Raw genomic sequence first — 16,910 nt, forward strand, 5'->3', positions numbered from 1 at the left:
TCAAATTAATTATGGACCTGGCAACACTGCGCCTAGTTGAATTTCCCATAACTCCTTTTATTTTTCCGGTTCGGCGTTTCGAAAGCAACGGTAAGTTTTTTATTAATTTTTCTTTATTTATTTATTAACGGTTGTAGTAATAAAACGAAAACGAGAATAAATTATGTTCTCGTATTGAAAATCAATAGCGTTAAACTATAGTGGATTACTACAGGTTCAATTTTACGTATAACGTACATCATAGCAACTGGAAGCCATTTTGTTGTTATAATTTCAAACTTTTCTCCCACCTTGCTAAGCTAAATCAAATGTTTAAAATCCCTTTTATAAATCGCATATTGGAATAGTTTATTTAAGATTACTCGCATGTATACCGTCAGATTACTGCACCGGTAACCCTATTTCAAACCGGGGATCTGTAGCGCAACTGTGTGGAAATGCATCCACATTACCCTTTCAAACATCATTATGTATAAGTATTCACTGTGAATCTGAAAATTCGTCTTCTCATTTGTTGACGAAGTCACAGTCGCACAATCTTTTTGGGCGCATTTCCATTTGTCAATCTCTTCGTGGGAGAGACGTTTTTTCAATTGTAATCGTGGTAAAATGTGATGCAAAACAGTAGAAGTTGTGTGTGATGACATCAACCAAGCTCCTAATGTGGAGCGGATGTGCGATCATTCAACGCTACATAAGACTTACACAGCAAGGCATCACATCTTTCTTTACTATATAAATAATAAATAGGTACTATTGTGGATAAGGATTCTGTAATGTTAATAATAAACAAAAGTAAAAAGAATCATCCAGAAATTCCAATTTTTGTAACCATGGCGAAAACAAACTCTTCAATGAGGAATAAGAATAGGTAGTTTTAAATATAATTTTAATATGTATTCCACACAGACAACTGCGTAAATTGTTTAATATGTAATACAAGTTACTCCAATTATTAAAATAGATTTGTATCTTTTAAAAACTAAAACATATATCACGTAATGGTTAATTTTTAAACAAGAAAGTTGTTGCGAAAAGAATCTAACCTAAATTTTGGATATTGGTCCATTGTCTCGAAATACTAAAAAAACCGTAACCATTTTTATACCTCTGCTTTTGTTTGCATCCAATTAACCGTCAAATAAAAATATATACATACATAAGGAGTCAAAGATTCGTGCAAGATTTAAAAGTAACACGCGAACTTTTCATTAACCATTTTCAATTAAGCAACAACTTATGAAAAAAGTCAATAGTTTGTCTTAACTACATAAGCGCATCTTCTTTTTTTTCTTAAATACAAGTGTGAACTTCTTGAACAGCATAACAAGTCTAAAAAACACGTACATATTTACAAATATTTCTTAGATAGGTACAATATTATTAGTCACTCTATAAAGTGCGATAAAAATTTTCTTAAATGGTTAAAGAATGTCGAAAAGGCAAAAATACTTCTAAGTAAAATGGACAGAATAAATAACAACACTTTTAGAGTTGAAAATAATAAAATCGCCCGCGTTTAATCGACACCCGCGAAACCTTGCGATCCTTCTATTGCTTGGATTAACTTCTCGCGTAAACGCTGGTAGCTGTCGTATGGGGGTAAATCTAGCCGATTGAAACTGAAATTTTATAATTAACGACATTTCGCAATTGCGACTTGTTAGAGGCACATGATGTAAATATACTACAAATAGCTCATTTCATGTTGTAAATTGGTTAGTCTGTGGTATGAAGTCAGCTACAAACCCGCTTATAACAATACTACATGTAAGAGCAATTTATCAAAGTTAACAAAAAGTAGTCCACTCAAAATATCATGAGAGGTAGACATTAAAAAATTGCGACGATCTTGACAAATGTAAAACTGAAGGATGTACTGATATAAATGCCTGAAAATGGGGGCACTTTTTTACTGACACCACCTGAACAGGGTTACGAAACCAACAACAACAAAATTTGGTATTTGAGAGATGAAAATAAGGAATTCTTTTGGTAAATACACCTTGTTATGCATGCGGGCCGAGTTTCGTACAATATGAAAACATCATGTTTTATTAGGGTTCGGTAAGGTAGGTTTATTTACACCACGAGAGCGAGAAGGCACATGACCAAGGACATCGTGCGTGATTTCCAAGGAATTCAGGAGTGCAATTCCAATTATTTAACAAACACCACCCTCAGTTTTTTTACTCTCTCAGGATACATGTACTTAACAATACTTTTGAACAGTTTTTCACACGACTTTTCAAAGAAAGTTACTAATTTTATTAAACCCCCCAAAAATAATCAAACATATTCAAGCTTTTTTTTTTAAAAAAAAAAGTTACGCATGCGCAATCCGAATCTTTTTAAAGTATGTTCATTAAATGTTTTTGTATTTAAGGCTGCGGTACCCTTGGCGGTACGAATTCTAAATGCTTTTTTTTATTATAAATTGCACTAAATGAAAACGTTGATAGTACGCTTAAAAAATATTTTAAAAAACCGCGAAAAGAACATTTATTGATGAAAAATGAATGCAAATGCATGATGTACACTTTGAACCGGCAATAAGAATTGCACAGCAGACTCAAGTTGAATTGCCATCCTTTTCTAACAAGCTGCAGTATGGGTCAGACTGTAAGAGACAAAGTGAACAGTAAGTGATTTATTACAATATACATCGATGAGTCATACCCAAGTATAGACGGCGCAGACAATACAAATGTTAGGGTTGAGTGAAACTAAGAAAAATGGTAAAAGAAGCATGTACTTATCAAACACATACTATACTACTCGAGAGTAGGAATAAGTAACACAGGAAATGAACAAAAGAATTTTAAGGCAATCAACGCGAGCATAATAGCTATTATAAAAATTATTTATTATTAAAAAATAATTAGTAAAACATTATTTATTATTAGAAAATAATTAGTAAAAAATTATTTATTATTAGAAAATAATTAGTAAAAAATTATTTATTATTAAAAAATAATTAATAAAAAATTATATGTTATTAAAAAAATAGTATAAAAATAGAAGAAACAATTAACATCGTACAAATATATGGGCCAGTCGAAGGAACAGCAGAGGAAGAAATGTCAGAGTTCTACACAAATCTACAACAATGGGGAAGATCCACTAAATCAGTGGTTCCCAAAGTTGACCGGGATTTGAGAAGAAGAAGAAGTATTTTTCGTACGATTTTTTCATTGTGCTGGCAGGGATTAGTTGCCTACAATTTTTTTTCAATTTTTAAAAATCTAAGTTTTGTTTCATGTCGTTATTTTCATCTTCAAAGACACTTAGATCTAAATTTTGGAATTATATTTCGCACCCTTATTTAGGTGTGCGCCATCTGGGTGTAGACTAAAAAAAAATTATAATAGCAACAAGTTTTACATTTCTCAATCTCCGTAAGACGGCCCTAGGTCATGAACTACCTGTAGCATATTTACATCTGCGCTGAAAACGTACCAAGTATGTGCTCGTGGATAGTTATCAGGCGAACCCCATTTCTCGATTGTAAACAGCTGGGGACCGTTACTACCATATAATTCTTTAAAACCGTTCATCGGTACACGAGATGTGCCCGTAACAAATTGCAATAAGCGCGATCGCATTTCGTTTGAGAATGAAAGGACAACTCTCCAAAACCACTGTATTACGATATGATTGCCATGATAGTCCCCCTTGTAAAGGGTGTTCTGTTTCCAATCTTTCACGTCTACATTTTGTATTCCGCACATTAACAGTTCCAATTCATTTTCGTCAAAAATTTTTATAACGTTCAACGGCACTAAATCACTAAAGCCCTCTAGGAAACCGTTCATTTGATCTTGCACCCTTTCAACGAACCTCCACTTAATCACACAACTAAAAATTAACCGATTACATAATTATCGTATTAACAACTCAAATTACTTAATATATTCGTCTTTGTTATGGTTGTCAACTGGAATGTTTACACCGTCCGGTTTTAATTCGTACTGCATCGTATGACCGAATGAATCTTCGTCGACAGCAAAAGTCAAATCTAGGCCTTGCGGATCATTCTCCTTAATCCACAGTAGTGATTTGTAATATTCGCTATCAACCGCTTCCATGTCTTTTAAATCAATCGGTTTACCTAACATCATTTTATAAAACGGACGAATGAAGAAAGCTACAACCGAAACAATCACTTTGCGGCGTTTTTAAACACAATTTACCATCAAGCAATTTTCCATGATAGACTGCCATGCCTGCAATGCGTCCAATAAACTTAAAATAATTCAAGTGTTCTTCGTTGCACATGCCAGAAAACGGATTGATTTGTAACGTGTAGTTGTCCCTAAAACGAGCGAGTACACTACGGTTTGTAACAAGTACAACTTACATCGCGGAATATTCGAAAAGTCCGTAGTATGGATTAAACATTTCCTTGGAAAGTAGATAAAACCATTCTCGCGCCAGTCCGCCGTAGTCCAAACCGACCTCGCTCTCAAACTCTATCCATAACTTCGTCTTTAACAAATCTACTCTAGGCACTGTCGTTATTGCGCGGTAGGAGTCCTCCAATATTGATTTTCTTCTTATTTTTATTTCGAATTTGTTGGGCACGTTTGTCTAAAACATAAGAAAGCAGAGTCTTACTTTTCAAGAGTTGGAAGAACATTCAAAAACAAGTTAAGAAAATTCCCTAACAAACAAGTGGTAAGTACATATGATTTTCAAGTGCGTCAGAAAAAGATACATGAGCAAGTTTGCTACCCGAATAATTATTTATTGCACAAAGCTTATAAAGGGATGTTTTACCAGATGGTTAGTTCTTCTTTATCGTTGTGAATAATACAAAACTTTATTTATGCAGAAGCCATATAAATTATTATAAAACTTTTCAAAAATTCTGAAGTTAATTTAGATCTCAATAATAGTAAGCTTATAGCTTCTCCCATCGTTTCCAAGGGAACAATATGGTTTTCGATCCTGAACTTCATTCTATTTCGTGCTCTGTGTCCCATTTTTTAAAAGAATGACAGATGTCATTAGAATGCACAATCATCTGTTCCACTTTATCTAGCCTTGCTCTGTTCATGTGCACGATCACTATGTTTAGCAACGTCCGATCACTTTGTAAATTAGTAGACATGTTCTTAAGGATATAAGCAAGGTCGCTATTGTTTTTCAGCTACGTAGACCAACAAACCTAAAAGTTACAGCCCAAAAACGATCTCGAGGATCGTTCAATATGCAGTTGTATCGTACTTGTTTGTGCACTGCATTATTTTAAAAAACAAAAGTTTCATCGATTTTCGGAAATTAGATTTGACCAATTTTTCAAATTTTGCCAAATAAAAGAGATATTGAGGTGACCCTATTATCTCCAACGCACTGTATACGCCTCATTATTTTCTATTGTAGAGAAATAAATTTTGTTGAAACTTTGTGGTTTCCATGAGGGAACGATTCATCTTATTTCGATTGTACTTCGTGTCAAAAACCGCTAAAGTTGAGTAAATTTTATTCACAAAAATCAATGTGAAGAGAAGCTTCTTTCTATTTCTACCTACCGGTTTTTTGAGTTGCGTTTTCATAAATTCATATTTCCTCTTGTAGTCTCTCGAATACGGCACCGCGGGTCCAGCAATCTGGGGATTCGATAGTCGAGGATCCTCCCATTGTGTAGTCCGTGTGTCTAGTTAAACATGCGCTGCGTTTATTCCAACTACAAAAAGTGAGACTGTACGCACTGTGATCGATGAAGAATATACGTCCGTCGGAATGTACCCGTTCTTCCCATCCTTCGGGCAAAGCTCCCAAATCGTCATCGAGCTTTCTACTAGGAACCGCGGGGGCGCTAGGTCGCCCGGTTCTCGGATCTATCCAAGAAGTTGTCCGTTCGTTGTGATCAATAAAAAACCATCGCCCGTTGGGCGCCAACTGCATCGACCAACCTGACGGTAGACCTTCCTGCGCATTGCTTTGGCTAACGCTATTGGTGGATGTTACAGAATTTCTACGAGAATCAGTTGTTGAGCTGTTATCTGTCAAGTCTTCGTTCTAAAATACATATTAAAACTATGCACTACAATGAAGCGCACACATAGCGTAATGAATGAAACACAAGAAAACAAAAGAAAAACTACCCAATAAGCGCACACGTTCACAAAAATACCAACCTCATTTCTTCTTAAAACGATAAGTAATTCGGGATTGGAATTGTTTGGCCCACCTACAGGTGAACCCAGCACCCCCTGCAACCGATGCTGGCATTCTTCACATTCATCTTCGGAATCGTGAGACCCGATCGAAGCTCTGTGACTACTAGCATTGCTCTCAATCGATGCATTGTAGTCAGAGTCGTATCGTTCAGAATTGGCATCAGAGAGTAAACTTTGGCGATTAGAAATCACATTTAAATTGTTTTGAGTGGATTCTAATTGCTGATGTCCGTCACTATCGCCTTGTTGATCCAATTCAAATCCGTCAGATCTTACACTTTCACCCTGCCCAGCATGCAAATACATCGACATGCAATGCTTATGATGTTAACTTAGAGTTAGTGTGTGAGCAAAATTTTTATAGTCACACAATGAAATTAATGATTCATGCCAAAAGTCTCACAAGTACCAATTTCACCAGTAGGTATAAGTTAGAGGTTACAAGAAACACAAAATTTATACATACCGGCCCGGCACTCGCTAAAGAGTCACGTCTACTATTTGTTTCGTCATCTGCACTGATGTGAAATCTACGTTCGAAGTCGGCAGCTTGGTCTAAAACTCGTTGTTCTTGCACTTCAACACTGTTAGATGTGTTACTGAAATTACATGATTGAATTTACTACCCTTCAACCTTCTGTATTGTTGGGAGGCTTTTAGATTCAACAAATTAATACTTGTTTTGTTTTGAAATTTATAAAAAATCTATTGGACCGAAATAAATACAAATGTTTCGTCATGTAACATTGGCCTGTTATTGGATTGCTTCCTTGCATTTTCCAAAAATCATTTTCGGAATGCCCCAAAAATCACGAAAAAATTTTGAAATGACAACAGTACCGGGTGACCCAATAAGACTGTTCCTCGGCCATATCTCGAGAGCCGTTCGTCGCATGACTTAGGGGTAAAAAAAATTATTGGGTAAATCGGTCAGGAAGAATCGTTGGAAAATTATTTCAAGTTCTAAAAATGATCACCAGAGGGCGTAACTGCCATTTTAAATTTTAAAATTGCATTTTCTTTAATTTTTTCACATTTTTTAAGAGAACCAGTTTATCTATCATTTTCGTAAAAACAAAAACTCAGTTATTTCAAAAACAAAGATGGTGTGGCGGTGTTGTTTTCGCAATAACCTACTTTAACCTCTTAACCGTTTGACCGATTTTAACAAATTTGGTATCGTTGAAAAGAGCTTTCCTTGGGCAATAAGAATCAACCAAATACAGTTAATTTAGTTGAATCCTTCTCCGCCAGGGGATCCTTATTGCCCAAGCAATGCTCGTTTTAACGATACCAAATTTGTTAAAATCGGTCACACCGTTAAGAAGTTAAAGCAGGTTATTGCAAAAACAATTGAACGCCCCACGCCATCTTTGATTTTGAAATAACTGAATTTTTGTTTTTAGGAAAATGATAGATAAACTGATTCAACTAAATTAACTGTATTTGGTTGATTCTTATTGCCCAAGGAAAGCTCTTTTCAACGATACCAAATTTGTTAAAATCGGTCAAACGGTTAAGAGGTTAAAGTAGGTTATTGCGAAAACAACACCGCCACACCATCTTTGTTTTTGAAATAACTGAATTTTTGTTTTTAGGAAAATGATAGATAAACTGGTTCTCTTTAAAAATGTGAAAAAAGAATGTTTAGTTTATTATGCGAAATTTAAAGAAAATGCAATTTTAAAATTTAAGATGGCAGTGATGCCCTCTGGTGGTCATTTTTAGAACTGGAAAATATTTTTCAGCGATTCTTCCTGACCGATTTACCCAATTGTTTTTACCCCTAAGTCATACGACGAACGGTTCCCGAGATATGGCCGAGGAACAGTCTTATTAGGTCATCTGGTACATTCAAAATATCTATGTCAGATTGTACCTATCAATTTGGAAGAATGATTATAATTGGAATATTGCGATTGAGATTTTGACAACAATCTTGCTCAAATGGTAGAAGAAAAAGTTCATTTTAAATTTCAAAAAGGTTAAGTTGCAAAACTCAAAGTTTTAAAAATTACGAATTTTTCATACATTCTCAAACCATTCAAGGTTTCTATTTGAAAGCTCGAAAATACCTATCCCTATTAATGAATCATATTGACAAATTCCCCATTTAATAGTGAGTTTTTGAATATTCCATGTGGAAAGTGGAAACTCCTAATTACTAGTTTTGACCTCCAAAGAGGCAGGTGATTATTTTGGAATAAACAATCCTTACTTTCGGAACAATAACATGGTTTTAAACCAGTGAGCGCTAATATAGCATTCAATCAAAATGGCTCCTCAGCAACCACTGACGATAACCTTGGCAACACTATAAGATACAAATTCCATACCAAAATTACAAATTTATCAAATTTTTATGTCTACAGTTCCATAATAGTACTGCACAATGCGAAATTTTCCGTCTGTATGAATAATTTCAATGCTTGTACCTTTATTTACATAAATTAGATTTATATTTGTTGGTTGATTTTATAATTTCATTGTTCTCGAGTCCCTTAGTTGTATCGGGATAGTAAATTAAATTTTAATAAAAACAATTTACGGAGATATCAACAATATGTCATGCCCAAAATGCTGATTACAAACGGTGCAGCGAGATTTATGGCAGTTTGCATCGCCGAATGTAAGCCGAGTTTAAGATTAAGCAATATAGTCCAGCATGCAGATAATTTTGACCTGCAAAAGACGGTGTAAAGATTTTATTGTTTTAAATGGTCCATTTGGGTCCAAACAACATGTATTTGAAGAGTGCACACAAATTTTTTCCCGCCACAACTTTTGGCAGCCAAAATTTTCAGTTTTTCGCTTAAAACTCGAAAACAGTCCATATTTTATGAATAACACTGCTTTAGTAAATTAAAGAAAACAAAATTCTGCGTCTATCAAAAATCAAACAAAATCGATTCAATACAAAATTTTTTACAAGCGATCAAAAAGCGCCCATTTTTTCCAACGAATTTCAAAAATTAGTCCAATTTTAAATTGTTGGTACTTTTTGAACTCTCTGATTGATGTTCTACAATCTTTAGGGAGGGGGGGTAGTGGATTTTATCGTTCCTTTAGGAGCCACAACACATTAAAAAAAGGTTAACTCAGTTATTTAGAAAAGTTGGAAAAAATGGGCGTTTCTTGATCGCTTGTAAAAATTTTTCTATTGGACCAATTTTGTTTGTTTTTTTTTTATCGGCGCAGAATTTTGTTTTCTTTAATTTACTAAAAAAGTGTTATTCATAAAATATGGACCGTTTTCTCCTGACTGAAATAAATAGCCAGGTTAAGCCTTCCCTTTTACTTTCCGACTACATACGAAGTATTGTATAAGGGAAAGTATTGTTATCGTGATAAATTTTCGATATGCTAAAATTGCGTTTTCTGGACGTTTTGAAGCACACAGACTCCCAATTTTTAGCTTGACGTCTGTGTGTCAGTGGGTGTGTGTGTATGTGGTTCGCTTTTTGTGATCACGATAACTAAAAAACCCCTGAACCGATTTGGACGAAATTTGGGGTGCATACAGGTTGATATGGGCAATCGAAAACGTCCTATATTAGTTTTAATCCGTAACCATCTTCATGGTTGTTGAGGATGTCAAATTAAAAGAGCCATAACGGCTTGAAAATTTTTTTTTGCATACATTGACAAAATGGTTTTAAAAACTGTACAAAAAAGTTCATTACCATTTTTTTGTGAGTTCTTTTGTTTTTGAGAAGTTTTGGATTGAAAAGTTAAACTATTTATTTTATTTTTCTAAATTTGCATTTTTCTCTACAAGTAAGCATCAGAGTGAAAAATGTTAATTACAAACAATATGTATCTTGATGAGATCTATAAAAAGCCTTCTACACTTTTTGCGTCAGGTTCAAAATAAAGGCGCAGAGGGCATTTTCTAAATGTTATACTATGACGAAAGATAATTAAGTAAGATGTACCCTCACGACGAAAAAAATTAATTACAACAATTAAATAAAACACTGTTTAAAATTCACTAGAGTAGCAGAAGGGATTTTTTAAGTTTTTATCGAGAAAAAAAATTAAAATTTATTTTCTGTAGTTGGCTAAATGAAAGTAAAATTTTTAAAATTGGTCAGTAGGCCTTGGCTTTACTTGGATAATCGCTTGTTTTTATTAGTTGGGACCTTAGACCATATAGTACATGGACTGCTAATTCTAACTAAAATATGGTCAAGGACATCGCCTGGGTATGTGTGTTTTAGGGTAAACGAGTCTGTCAGAAGTTGTCCGATGAGACACGATTTGTGGCTGTCAACCTATAAATTAACAAACGTCAATTAATTAATTGCCCAGATATGGCAAAAAAAGCAAACCTATTCTAATTTGTGGACGTATAGAAGATACTCAAGAGTATTTAAAGCTTCCTGTACTACGCGGTTACCATAAAAGCTACTCTTTACGCGATTCGAGTGGTGTTTACACGACTTTAGTTTACCCTGAGATTCACATACCCACGACAACAGTGCCCTCTATCCGTGACCACCCATTTTGTATTGAAAGCATAGGGCTAATAGCAGTCCATGTACTATATGGTCTAAGGTTTGGACTGTTCACATTTTAAATTGTATTGTATGTGTATTGTGTTTGCATGTTTATGAATTAAAGGTTTAAGTGTAAAGTGTATGGAGAAATTGTAGGTAACACCCTGTAGATTTGCAACGAAGGACTTATGTTCATATAAATTTTTATGCATAAAATAAGCCAAAGAATTAACTCCTTCCGAATTTACATCGTATTTAGGAGCACCCTGTACATGTAGACCCAGGACAATTCAGTTGAAGTTATTTTGTTAAGAGCTGTTGGATGCGCGTCAGTAGAGCTTGGAGACGACGGATTCATGCGAGTTTACAAACATTGGTCTCACATGCCTCTTCACACACTTCGATCTACCGCGTAATGACTCATAACAAAACAATTCCACACTAGCAGTTTTGCTCAGAAACACACAAATTTATTTCATGATCACTTTTTGTAAGATTTCCCAAAGTAAACTACCATGTAGCAAGATTCCAGATAATTTGTTTGGCTTTATAAAAATAATTGTTGGAAAACACATTTTTACCTGAATGTGGGCCTCTCCCACTGCGTCGTCCTTGCTAGATGATTAACATAATATGTGCGTCCATTCGCGTCCTGTCTTTCCTCCCAGCCCGGTGGTAATGGAACACTTTGAGTATCGGCAGGACTCGCAAATGACTAAAAGTATGTACGAATGAAAGACATTTATGTTTCAGATTAACGTACTTGACTTGCTGATTCCGTCGTGTAATTAGAGAGTACCTCCCAGTCGCGTTCGTCCGTGGGATCTTCGGCGGAGCTAACATCTGAACCCCCGTCCCGAATGTAGGCATGATAGATTTCTAAGTGGCCACGCACCCTCGACCTAGCACTGTAACCACTGCGTCAGCACCACAGGTGCAACCATAATGTAAAGTTAGCATGCAAAACAGCAACATAAGCGTAGATGTAGATGAAGTATTAAAAAAAAAGTAGATAAAGACATAAATAAGAAAGAAACACTTGCATTAGAATTTTAACTTACCTGCGAGGTCTTAAAATATATTTCTTTGGCGGTATTACTCTGCCTTCTTGTTCTTTTGGGAGATTAATGAGTGTCAACTCCACCATGCCCAGGAAATCATCACGTGTCAGCCTATTTTCGTCAAATACCTGAAGAACTAATTTGTGTTCTGCCGGTTTAACCTGCATTAAATGTTACTAGTAAATTGGGATTAATGGCAAATGTTACCCGAAAGATAAACTCCTCATCCCACACCGGATTAAGCGTCTGAAAAGGTACCTACTATTAAAAACATACCCAATTGTATAGTTTTACTTTACCTTCTTCTTCGTTTTTGTAAGAACCGAATCAACTGTTTCGTCACCATTAATTGTACTTAAATCCACTCTAACATAAGGATCACTGCAATTACACAAGTTGTAGGTAGTCATAATAACGACCAATAAATTACCTTGCTCCGAAGATATCCTTTTTGGCAAGTTGATGCCCGTTAATCACCCTCAAACGCAATTTACTTGTAGGTTCCTCGCCCTAAAACAGGCAAAAATTTAGAATTATGATAACAAACATTATTCCAAAAGATGGGTTTTTGTAAGAACCGAATCAACTGTTTCGTCACCATTAATTGTACTTAAATCCACTCTAACATAAGGATCACTGCAATTACACAAGTTGTAGGTAGTCATAATAACGACCAATAAATTACCTTGCTCCGAAGATATCCTTTTTGGCAAGTTGATGCCCGTTAATCACCCTCAAACGCAATTTACTTGTAGGTTCCTCGCCCTAAAACAGGCAAAAATTTAGAATTATGATAACAAACATTATTCCAAAAGATGGGTAGCGGTTGAAACTTACGAATCCATCTTCTACAGGTGGCAGATATCCGTATATTTGATCAGATGCCATCAAAAAAAATAAAATATGTATCTACAACCTTCTCTAAAGGCCAAAACGAGCCATTTAAAAATCAAAATTAAAGACACTTAAAACGACAGGGTGTATGACGACAGCTGATTGCTGATAAACGTCAAAATTCTGTACTTGTACTTAACCTCTCTAATAATTATTATATTGTACTACAAATCTATACGACTCTAATTGCGTTAAAATAACAACAGATTAAGCAAAAAACTACAAGAGATCCATCACATTTTAGTTTTTTGAAATTTTAATCCTTTCCTGGATACGATCGCAGTGGCGTATCAACAAACGGGAAATGGAAACTCACCCTACTAAGTGCATTTAAGGACCCCCCCGTATTATTGTGCGAACGACTTAAGACAGTTTCGATTTGACTCGACGTCCATGTATTACTTCTTTGCCTTTGAATACGTGGTCTACCATTTCGATCGATATCATCTCTAAACATACGCTGCAAAACTGAGGACATTCTGTTCACACTTTCCTCATTTGCAATAATTAAAAGAAAATTACACCACAAACGTTTTATCGTCCATTTCCGTGCGAGGAAATAGTCTTCGAAAAGTCTCGCGGTCGACTAAAGTGACAATTTCTCCCTTATCTAGAGATTAGCGATGTGCAAACATGTCCCTGATAAACATAGATATACATAATCAAAAATAATTCACACAATAACGCGACTAACGTAATTTTTTTTAAACAGATTTTGAGGATGGCAAATATCGACCAAGCTGACGACTTCGATCCGCTGCGAAATATTACTGCGTATATTAATGATTTAGACACTACTCAGGTGCAGGATGAAGCCTTCATATACTGTGTGTATAGTACATAGCCTGTGTAAATCAAATTAGGTTCACCCAACGCTATGCGAACATAAAATTTTAAATTGCTATTATTTCCTGTCACTTCCGACTTAAGCGGATATGATCCTAAATTTCGAAATTTAAATGGCACACCCTGAACATTTTTACATTTTTGAGTTGGCGGGAAAAGTATTTAATTTTGGTGCTTTGAAACCGCCCTGTATATCTTTCAAATTACTACAATCATTTGGTAATATGTTGAGTAAATAATTTTTTTATTTTGTTATTCGCATGTCGTATATAATTATTTTATTGATCAACCTCGTACAAATTATCGAAAACAATGTATCAGGTGTAAAATTATCTGTAGAATCCAGAAAAGTTAAATTATACACGATGTGTCAATGAAATTTTGAAACGTATAGTCTCTTGCAGTCAAACCGGAAGTGACAGAAAAGCTACTATTTATATAGTATTCAATCCATTTTCAAGGGAATTTTTCGAAAGAAAAAAATCCCCTTATGTGATGGTTTTATCCGTCCGTCTGTTCGTCGTCTAACTCGAAAATGAAAAGAGAGAGGATCAGTGCCGGATTAAAAGTCATGTTTCCGTATGAGAACCGAGTGTCAAAAAGTATGCGATTCTTCGTATCTTGTTAAGCATAGTGTTACACACTAAAATTTTATTTTCGCATCGCTATGAGGGTGAGCTTAGTTTGATTTAGACACTGCATAATTTAATAGCAGGTAAATAGGATACATTTGCAATTTGCAGATGGGCAAAAGCAAACCTTAGAGTTACAGCAAGATATAGAAAAGCAGAAGAAAGGTAAAGAAGAAAAGGAGAAGGAGATTGAGACTTTGGTGATGATTCTTCAGCAACTCAAGGAAGATCACGACAGGTAAGTGCCAGACACTGACAACTAGCATTTTCACGTCAGTTTCATCAGTATTTTACGTACTGGAAACAGGAGGCTTCCTTATTTCCATGCAAAATTATGCTCTCCTTTCGCTTCCTATCAAATTACAAAATTCTAACGTTCCAACTCTAATAAACAATGGAAAAGTAAACTCTGTTACTAGTTCTACTTGCCTTGCTGAGGGTGAGTGCGCTGTACATCAGTTATTAACCGCCCTCCCTTCTTGGGAGTGTTATCTTGAGGGCTCAACGTCCCTCAGGGGCCTCAGGTGCTGAGGAACTGCGAAAAAGGTCGCTTTGCAAGATGGGATTTTCTGGAAAGGGGGGTTTCATGTTTAAAATGTAGGAATGTCTAATTGACATCGCCCCAAAATGTAATTGAAACCGTTCACGAAAAGAAAGTCCTAAAATAAGAGCTTTGGATAAACCTAGACACAGAGGATTCTTGGTTCGAATCCGGGTTTAGTAATGGATTTTTGTAACTGTGTATAGTGGGTCGGGGTAAGTCTACCGGACCTCTACCGACTTAAAAAACACAAGGAAATACAACAATTGTTTGTCTGCTATTGATTTGTGTAACTTTTATTGTACTGCGCGTTTGATTACATCGTTAAATTATTTTAGAATTATTCAAACAGTGGAAATATTACCAAAACTAAACACAAGTATGAGGCAACTTATTCATTACAAACACAATGAAATGGATGAATGGAAAGCAAAATGTGATAAGTCGATCAAGGAATTTATGCGCCAACATGAAGACACAAGGAAGCAGCATGCAAATATTACGCCCCTACATGCAGAATATCAGAAAACGAACATGGTGTGTTTTGAATCATCAATCCGTTTGAAAATACAGGTAAAGAAGCTCGAAGAAGAGAAGGAAAAGGAGATGTTGCGCAAAAAACTAAATAATCGCTTACACAACCAAAAAATTGTGAGTTTCGCTCGGGAAAGTTTGAATTATTATAAGTGGACGAATAAGAGAGATCGAAGCATTCCAAAACCAATTATCAATCTAACCGATTCACGTTAGTATATGATTTGAATAGGTAGGTACCTATTGTATTAATTACATTTTGCAGGTAACGAACCGGCCAAGGGTCACATAATGAGTAGAGTAGCTGAATTGGAGGTACTCCCATTTATTTAAATAAAAATTTCAAAATGGTTATTAATTTTTAGGAATTGGCCGCTTCTCGTGCAATACCAAAGTACAAATACGATCAGGATTGGAATCACACCTCTACCCTTGCAGAGCTCCCACGGATAAACTGGGGCGAAATGACTTTACGTATGACGCAAACGATGAAAGGATGGAGGCAATCATTAAGCTCATCTTTTTCAACAATACCAGACGCTTCAAACGCACAGAATGTAAAACGATCATTAGTGGGCGCAGATGAAAAAATAAATATCATTAGCGTTAAAAAAATTAAGACAGCTACTCTACCGCCAGTTGGCACGTCCCCAAAAAAGGGACCGGAATCGCCACCTTCTCAACTGATAGATCGCTTTGTAGAGCCACAAAACATACCCAAACCCAATATGGTTGTATCTTGTACTACATCTTACACGGTTTGCAAATATAATTAACACCTTTTAGGTAGAATCGAAAAACTCAAGTTTTTCCCCGGTCGTAACTTCCACTTTCTTTAATAAACCAAAAACACCCGCTGCCAATATAAGGAATAGAATTGCTTTTCAAACAAACAGCGGCAAGTCATTGCCGTCAACTGGTAACTTAATGCCGACAAACGGCAACTTAATACCGCCAATTGGTAATTTAGCCCCACCAACGGGAAACTTACTGCCGCCAACAGGAAACTTAATGCCGCCAATTGGTAATTTAGCCCCACCAACGGGAAACTTACTGCCGCCAACAGGAAACTTAATGCCGCCAATGGGTAATTTAATGCCACCAACGGGAAACTTAATACCGCCAACTCACAACTTAATGCCGGAAACCAGCAATTTGTTTGGTGAGGTCACGTTGATCATAAACATCAATCCAATAATAAATTTAATTGTTTAGCGATGCCTATGGAACCCACAGCCACTCCGTGCATGAACTCTCCATTTAATGACGGTAGGCACTTGAAACTCAAAGGAAACCTAACGTAAGTTTTTTTTTAGATCAATTCATGATGATGTCCCCTAGTGGTAGTGTAGATATGGAAATGCCTTCTTTTAATGTCAGTGCAGATTTTAATAACATACCGTCATTTATGGCTAACCCTAATCAACCAAGTACCAATTCTCAATCCGGACCAATTTCCCTGTTTACAAATGCAGGAGCTAATCCTTTTAAGATGTTTAATTAATCTCAGTTATTTCGAAAATCTAACCAGGTTTATTAGTTCGTTAAATCTACCCTATTGTCTTAGTTGAGTTAATTTATTCTTTGAATTTAAGTTCATTTCAAGTTACCTAAAGATATTGTTTCAATTATTTTATTCTAATAAATACTCAAATAGTGGATTGCGGTTTTCATGTTGAACACGGATCCTGGATTGCAGGATATTGGCTTACAATGAT

At 35.6% G+C, this 16,910-nt stretch overlaps 2 protein-coding genes across 4 annotated transcripts; one reads left to right on the forward strand and one right to left on the reverse strand.

The window, feature by feature from the left end:
* The first annotated feature begins 78 nt into the window (after positions 1-78).
* LOC116159271 lies at positions 79-16,879 on the forward strand. The gene is made up of 9 exons (XM_031472226.1): positions 79-90; positions 13,352-13,466; positions 14,229-14,355; positions 14,997-15,403; positions 15,458-15,507; positions 15,558-15,923; positions 15,979-16,354; positions 16,408-16,461; positions 16,509-16,879. Exons 2-9 carry the CDS (start codon positions 13,361-13,363, stop codon positions 16,694-16,696), a joined length of 1,674 nt encoding a protein of 557 aa, XP_031328086.1. The 5' UTR covers positions 79-90; positions 13,352-13,360; the 3' UTR covers positions 16,697-16,879.
* Positions 948-13,193, reverse strand: LOC116159270 (E3 ubiquitin-protein ligase Nedd-4). 3 transcript variants are annotated; one of them, XM_031472225.1, is made up of 16 exons: positions 12,956-13,193; positions 12,431-12,510; positions 12,045-12,126; positions 11,953-11,991; positions 11,746-11,906; positions 11,448-11,601; positions 11,266-11,399; positions 6,652-6,784; positions 6,144-6,470; positions 5,715-6,024; positions 5,535-5,659; positions 4,361-4,590; positions 4,194-4,315; positions 3,907-4,147; positions 3,460-3,858; positions 1,330-1,622 (listed from the first exon to the last, which is right to left on the reverse strand). In XM_031472225.1, the coding sequence occupies exons 1-16, from the start codon at positions 13,115-13,117 to the stop codon at positions 1,520-1,522; spliced, it is 2,802 nt and encodes a 933-aa protein (XP_031328085.1). In that variant the 5' UTR covers positions 13,118-13,193; the 3' UTR covers positions 1,330-1,519. The 3 variants fall into 3 exon arrangements, with proteins under 3 accessions (XP_031328084.1, XP_031328083.1, XP_031328085.1); XM_031472224.1 differs by lacking the exons at positions 12,431-12,510; positions 12,956-13,193 and adding an exon at positions 12,176-12,308 and having other exon boundaries at positions 948-1,622; positions 11,448-11,592; XM_031472223.1 differs by lacking the exons at positions 12,431-12,510; positions 12,956-13,193 and adding an exon at positions 12,176-12,308 and having other exon boundaries at positions 948-1,622.
* Positions 16,880-16,910: the final 31 nt, after the last annotated feature.

The sequence above is a fragment of the Photinus pyralis genome, unplaced genomic scaffold (assembly GCF_008802855.1).
Source record: "Photinus pyralis isolate 1611_PpyrPB1 unplaced genomic scaffold, Ppyr1.3 Ppyr1.4_LG1, whole genome shotgun sequence".
NCBI classification, from domain to species: Eukaryota; Metazoa; Arthropoda; class Insecta; order Coleoptera; family Lampyridae; genus Photinus; species Photinus pyralis.

Bases quoted from the DNA above. Each gene is read 5' to 3' on its own strand.
- LOC116159270 (XM_031472225.1), bottom strand. From the start codon at position 13,117: ATGTCCTCAGTTTTGCAGCGTATGTTTAGAGATGATATCGATCGAAAT. The intron at 11,992-12,044 runs GTAAAGTAAAAC...GTACCTTTTCAG, and splicing joins TTACAAAAACGAAGAAGAAG to ACGCTTAATCCGGTGTGGGA. The intron at 3,859-3,906 runs GTAATTTGAGTT...GTTAATTTTTAG, and splicing joins AACAAAGACGAATATATTAA to TTGTGTGATTAAGTGGAGGT.
- LOC116159271 (XM_031472226.1), top strand. From the start codon at position 13,361: ATGGCAAATATCGACCAAGCTGACGACTTCGATCCGCTGCGAAATATT. The intron at 15,404-15,457 runs GTTAGTATATGA...TACATTTTGCAG, and splicing joins TATCAATCTAACCGATTCAC to GTAACGAACCGGCCAAGGGT. The intron at 16,355-16,407 runs GTGAGGTCACGT...TTAATTGTTTAG, and splicing joins GGAAACCAGCAATTTGTTTG to CGATGCCTATGGAACCCACA.